Consider the following 7,330-nt stretch of genomic DNA (forward strand, 5'->3'; position numbering starts at 1 on the left):
ACATTACCTTGATACCACAATATCCCATGATGCACTATTATGCAGAATATACTTATTAGTAGTTGCAACAGTTAGCCAGTGTGGGACTAAGATGATACAAAGAATATCAAAAAATCCTTCAAATGGGAATATTTAATCAATGCAACAATAGTAGAATGAGTATCCACAACACTTCAACTGATCCATTTACACAAGAATACATTTTCAATAATATGCTGATGAAACCAATCAAAGCATACTTGATGTTCAATGTGAAATAAAAATCAGGCTGCCAAAAATGAGGAATTTTTTAACCTTGCAAACTTTGAAACATGTTGTGTACCAAGACTACTCAAACAATTTCACTGTTATGGATCATACATATTCAGGCAGGAGAATAAGTTGGAGTTAAAAATTTGTGATTGCAGGCCAGGAAACTGCAGCCTGCCTAAGGCCCCAGCAAAGACCAGGGTCAAAACCCTGATGGAGGTTTCAAAGGGACATTGCCCCCTTTCAAATTTAAAATATAGGTGGTTTCATGGAGGCAAAGATTTTTTCATTGCACATACATAAAAAACACATGTATATTCACTTGTATACCTGTACATAGGAAACAAACTATAGTTGTTTTTAAAGTTTTAAGGTGAGCTTTAAAAATTTAGCTCAGCATAAAAAAAAAATTCAAAATATCAATGAAAGCTAAGTTCAACAAAAAACTAAACCTAAACGTTATATATATATATTTTTTAAATTTAAATACCTGATTGTTCAAAACATTAGCAATCTGTTGGGCTACATCTTGCAGGGTCAAGTTTGGAGGAATACTACTGTTTGGGACCTGCATCATCAAAGTTTTTCCATCAGCTGTCTTAATGAGAAAAGAATGAGTCACTGGCTTTTCAATACCATATCGTCGTGGACGACCACGTCCTCGTTTAACTGCAATGATAAACTCACTATGTTAAAAAGATTGCATAATGTCACAATTTCAAAACCGAAAACATGTTTCTTAATTCAGGATAAATGTGACTAGATACATTTAAACAAAACTGAACAAAGTCTTTTAACAAAATGCTGTATAAGTTAGAAATATTTGAATAAAAAGTATTTGCTTTTATATATTAATTATTAAATCATTAGTTTTTAAGTAACTAAAGTAAGTTATATGAACATTCTGTGCCACATACACATCTAGATCAAAAACAACCATAATGAATTAATTTAAAAAATTCACATCAATCACACAGTTACATGAATAGCATACAAGAAATGAAAGAAAACTTAAAATAATCCTTATTTTAATTTTTCTACATAAACATATCAAATGTGCAAGCTAGGTTTTTATATGAATTCAAAGTTAATTGCTTAACCATTAATTACACAGCATTCACATACATAGTGTAAGAACACACACAGTTGTTATATGAAAACATTCTATAAATTGTTCCTGAACTATAAAACAATTGTAAAATTCCAAAACAATAAAATCTCTGATTCATACCAGGTGTAAGGAAGGGAAACAAAGATCCAGGAAGGGAAGTTGGCAGTGGTGTCTTACGAGGCCGCCCACGTCCTCTGAATTTTTTATTTGCTGGTTCAGAAGCTTCTTCCTCTTCCTCTGTTGCTATGTTATCTTCATCCTCACTATCGAGTTTAACTTTTCCTACTGCATAATCTGCAAACATAGCATATAAATCCACCTTCAAGATTACAACAGTTTATATGTTCAGGACACAAATGTGCATGTACTATATAATATTATTGTTTTTATTGCCCAATAATGATACTCTTCCCACTTTATAATTTCATTATTATTTCTACATTAAAAATATTCTGTTACTATTATACAGTGTGATTATAAAAAAGTTTTGCCATACATCATATCTCGCAAACAATAATGCATAAAAAAGTAATATTACTCGGGACGTTAAGAGTATTATGTGGTTGCAAATGCCATGGTTATCATGTATTACCACCAGGGACATTACTATGACCTAATATGCTGCCAATGACAGCAACTGTTCAAAATGTGCTTCTTCAATGTCCAAAATGCATTGCATCCATGTGAAAATGGGCATTACAGCAACACTGTGCATCTTATCTGGTGTACTGGCCACTATCTTGGACAACAACTGCATCCTTGAGCTTTGGAATTGTGAGAGGTTTCCCATGGTACATATGTGATATCAAAACACCCACAAGTGGAATTACGTTGATGTTAGGTCCAGTGAATAAGGTGGCCATTCACAAGGAAATTGACATGAAATGATTTTGCCCAGAATGTTCTCCTGTAAGACTTGTTTCACTTAATTATGGATTGGCATCATTCTGCATCAAAACTCCTAGTGTCTATCACTTTCCACTGCTGCAGCATGGGAATCACATTAGCTCTTTCAGTGTGGGCTCAGTCCTGGGACCAACCTGGTAACCATTTTGTGCTTGTTATAAGTTTCATGCTGTAACTTTTAAATTAGTTAGCATATGTTAACGACATTTAGCAGATTATCAGTAAACATTACAATGTATGGGTTTGTTAGATTTGACCAATTTTGTAACCACCATACAAAATTAGGAATTGAATATAAATTATGCCTCTGTCATTCTAGAATGACAACAAATTATAACATGAAAACATAAATGTTTAGACTAAATAACTTAAATCTCATAACATTGTACATTTATATACATTTATTATTTGTATTATATTAACCTTTCAACCATGCCTGGCTATCAATACAGAAGTTACAATGACGCAGCACACGTGCATTCATGTTACCGTATCCAACAACATAAAACTGACCATTAGTCTTTACAAAATGACCGGTCTTAGCTGTGTTTTAGTAGACTAGTATTTTGTAAAATACAGTCACATTTCCATTATTATACATTATATATGTATATAGATTATTAATATTTAGAAATAAGTTCTTAAACTTACTTATCTTAAAACAATGAACAGTAAATAAAGAAGTAAAGCAAACAATTATCTCTTCTAGTTATGACCTTTGTACTCGGTTGCTGTTTGACATAGGTTGCTGATCCTTTTAAAATTTCACACGTGGAGGATATGAAATTAAATAATTTTTTTAGGTTTTATATATACAGTTAAATAACCAAAAAATAATAAATTACTATATCAATACCATAGAATTACACTATAATTTTTCAAGCTTAGTAATTAAGCCGTATTGGGGTCAAAATAAATATGAAATTTTGATCAGACTAACACATGAAAAATGGCCAAGAAAGCCACTAGGGGACATTCTGAGTTTGCAATTGGTTATTCACATGGCATATATTGAAGTAAGTGTATATAAGAAACCGTTTCCAAAAATGGAAAGAGGTGAGCAGAGCCATTGTGTTTGATTCAGTACATGAGCAATATCTCAGCACATAGTAAACATACGAGGTTCATATTTTATATTCAAGCTTGTCAATATTGGTAATTTGTGTTGTTAATTCATACAAAATTATAAACTTAGTATTTTGACATCACAAACATCTAATTTGAACTTGTGCTGTATTCAACATACCACGTGACACAAAAAAACTGTTTAATTGTGTTTTTTTAATATTTACTTTTAAATTAAGAAATTGAATAATGTATAATACTGAAATTTGAATTATAATCTACAGTTTGATACCAAACTTATTGACATAAATTCATAAAGTAGTAGTTCAATAAAATTTTGAATGCGAGTCAACAAACGCGATGACATGGCCTTTGACCCGTGACCTGTCTGGAAAGGGTTAGTCAAGAGCATTGCATGGTACTGTACAGCATTGACTTAGCAAATTTATAGTGTATGTGCTAATGGTTCTTCAAAAAAAAGGTATGGTCCAATGGCAAAGTCAGCTGAGAAACTACGCCATACTGTTATCTTAGTAACAAGGAGGTGTGAAGAAAATAGGAAATATTATGTGTAGATTAGTTTCTGATCAGATAATTCAGTTGTTTGTGTTGACACTTCAAGAAAGAGTGAAATGCACTTCATCATTCCATAAGATATTGGCAGGTCATCAACTTCCAGTTTTACCAAGATCTGCAATGCAAAAACACATTGGGTTAAATCCCCCTCCTTCAGTACTTGAACGTGATGCAACTTGTAAAAAAGCATTCACAAAGTTGACCAAAGAGCCTTATGAATAGTTAAAACAGGCAAGTCCAGACACCATGCAAAATAATATGCACTGCTGCATCCATGTGCACTTGTGCTATTTTGTTCTGTTACAGTATGGTTGACCTTAGCAATAGTTTCAGTAATTGTCTGTGGTCCAATTGTATGTGGTTTATCACAAGTGAAACTTGACTCCTAAAATTTTGTTTATGAACTTGTGCACAGTAACAATGGAACAAGGCCCTCTGTTGATGTTATGCTTCCATAGTATTCCCTAAGAGATTCCTTGACATAGGATCTTTTGGTATAGTAACATTTCACTAGTTCAACCATCAACACTCTTATCAGTTTCATGTTGGCTGAATGATCTGCACTGCGATCAACAGGTCCACTTATGCCCATGAGAAATACATGAAAGAAAGCACAGGTAACAACATGTGACAAGCATGGAACTCGCAATCATGTGATACCAGTAACATACATGAGCAACTTCACACTCTTATGCCATACTATTTAAGATATGATGAAACTTTCTTTATAATTACCCTGTATAATCATAGTGTATTTTAATGTAACTTTTATAGAACACTTATTCATACATATAACCTATTATTTCACTACTACTAATTCCAACTGTACAAGACGATTCATTTGTCATGAAACAATTACACATATATAATGCTAAAATTTTCACTTATACTCATCTCAAATCTGTGCAGGCATATTAATTTATTAGTATGGACACCTCTACAACCCTAAAAACTAATGCAGTACATCTATAGTAGTAAAAAACTATTTTTACTGTAATGGTGTCACCTTTCAAACCATGTGCCTGTTTTCTTTTTCTAGAACTTCTCCTAACCACAGACCCATCTGAAAAGAAAATTGTAATATCAATTGCTTGTATAATTTAGCTAGTTGTAACATATCAGTGACTCTTTTATAACCAAAAAAAGGTTAACCTATAATTAAACAAACATTTACTGTTTAAAGCTCCATACCTTATTTCTCAGTTTTACTGGAGCATTAAACAACATCACAGTGATTATGATATTCCAGATAAAGCTGTAAAAGTGAAACACTAGGCACTACACATTTTGTTCAGTTATTTTATTACAAGTTACAGCTTTTACAGTAAGGAAGATTTGTAAAAGCTGTAACTCTTAGTAAAATAACACTTAATCAGTAAGTAAACTCAAAATGAAACTATTAATTTTGCTGACTTGTTATTGGTTGTTGGTCTATGCAAAGGAAATGAGAAACATTGGGCATTTTAAATTTTATTTATTGGTTTGTTTCTTAAAGCTTGATAAAAATATTTTAAAAAAGCATAAGACATCAAACATTTTATTGACTAATCTTTTGTCATTATTGTATTTATAGAAATGTTAAAAAACATATGTAATGCATGAACCATTTTATTTACTGGTCTTTCATTGTTAGTACATGCATATTAACTCTTTCAGCACATAACTCTTTCATAACCATTTTGTGCTTGTTATAGGTTTCATGCTATAATGTTTAAATTAGCAAGTGTATGTTAACAAAATTAGGCAAATTATCAGTAAACATTACAATGGTTTCATACACAAAATATAATTTTTTTTATTACGTTTTAAGGTCTGTTAAGCAATGTTTTTCTCTTGCCTTTTTTTTTCTTTTCGCATGTTGCCTATCCAACATACAAAGTAATTTTGATTTTAAGATTAAAAATACTTTTATGCATCAGAAAATTTTTAAATTCCACATGCCTAACCTTTATAATGTCCAGATTGTTATCAAATGTTTCTTAAGAAAAATACTTTATATTTTATCTGTTATTTTCACTAACAAATTTCTGTATGGGTTCGGTAGATTTTACAGATCTTGTAACCACCATAAAAAAATTAGCAAATAAATATAAATTATGCCTCTTTTGTTTTAAAATGACAACAAATTATAACACGAAAACATGAATGTATAGACTAAATGTCATATATTGAAGTAAGTGTATATAAAAGACCATTTCCAAAAATGGAAAGGGGTGAGTTGGGCCACTGTGTTTGATTCAATACATGAGCGATATCTCAGCAAAGAGAAAAGATGGGAGGTTCTTATTTTATATTTGAGCTTGTCAATATCGGTAATTTGAGTTTCTAATTCGTACGAAACTACAGACTTAGTATTTTGACACCACAAACGTCTAATTTGAACCAGTGCTGCATTCAACAGATCATGTGACACAATTGATGTTTAACTGATTTTTTACATTTACTTTTAAATTAAGAAATTGAGTAAGGTATAATACTAAAATCTGAATTATAATCTACAATTTGACACCAAATTTATTGACATAAATTCATGAAATAGTAGTTCAATAAAATTTTGAATATGAATCATCAAACACGATGACATGGGCTTTGACCCATAACCCATCTGGAAAAGGATAAATGTATATTTGTTACTATAGATAAAAAAAGAAACACTCAGTATTTAACAGTATTCTCTAGTAACCTGATGTTACTGTGTGTGTGTGTGTGTATATATGCATTGTAATAGAGCAATATTATGCAACAAACTTAAAAGTAAATTCTTAGAAAACTCAAACTATTTCCAAGTTTAATATTGAATATATTTTGTAGAGTTTATACATCACTTTATATGGCAATCATCATGATATTCAACTTAAAAAAATAAGCATAATATACACAGCTTTGATATAAATCTAGTCATTTAATAAGAAACTGATAAACAGATATCTTTAAATTTACTTGATAGGTACAACAAGTTACTCATTACTGCAAAATAAAACAGCATAAATACATTATCATCATAATTCATTCTTTACACAATATAATTATGAGGTAATGCAAATTGTCTTCCTATAATGGATCCAGGGTGGATATATATATATATATACACACACACATATATATAATTGTATTCTGTGATAGAGAAATGGTTTGTTTGTTTTTACCATTCAATAGATGGCGCTACATTATATCTATTAAATTCATAACACATCCACACTTAGGGTATTCAAGATTAAGACGATTAGAAAAATAACTAGAGTATGTATAACAACCATTTCTTTATCACAGAACACAGTTTTAAATAAAAGTATTGTCTTCACAAAAGAACACAACTTGCACTAGGACTATACTTGAGGGTTTGAATATATCTTTATTGATTTAATTTGTAAATATAGTACTGTTCCGTCTCTGGTCATTTATTAATTTCCCGTATAATTTCTT

The 7,330-nt window shown here is 30.9% G+C and overlaps 1 protein-coding gene across 3 annotated transcripts in view; it reads right to left on the reverse strand.

Annotated features, from left to right (window-relative positions):
* Positions 1 to 7,330, reverse strand: part of LOC106461595 — an 84,712-nt gene that overhangs the window by 57,253 nt on the left and 20,129 nt on the right. For 2 of the 3 annotated variants that reach the window (XM_022388605.1, XM_013921438.2), the window contains exons 6-8: positions 4,914 to 4,970; positions 1,481 to 1,654; positions 740 to 918 (exon numbers count right to left, since the gene is read on the reverse strand). In XM_022388605.1, coding sequence (XP_022244313.1) covers positions 740 to 918; positions 1,481 to 1,654; positions 4,914 to 4,970 — 410 coding nt within the window. The remainder of the gene's footprint in view (positions 1 to 739; positions 919 to 1,480; positions 1,655 to 4,913; positions 4,971 to 7,330) is intronic. The other variant, XM_022388606.1, reaches the window with a different exon arrangement.

This window comes from Limulus polyphemus, unplaced genomic scaffold, assembly GCF_000517525.1.
Source record: "Limulus polyphemus unplaced genomic scaffold, Limulus_polyphemus-2.1.2 Scaffold995, whole genome shotgun sequence".
Lineage (NCBI taxonomy): Eukaryota > Metazoa > Arthropoda > Merostomata > Xiphosura > Limulidae > Limulus > Limulus polyphemus.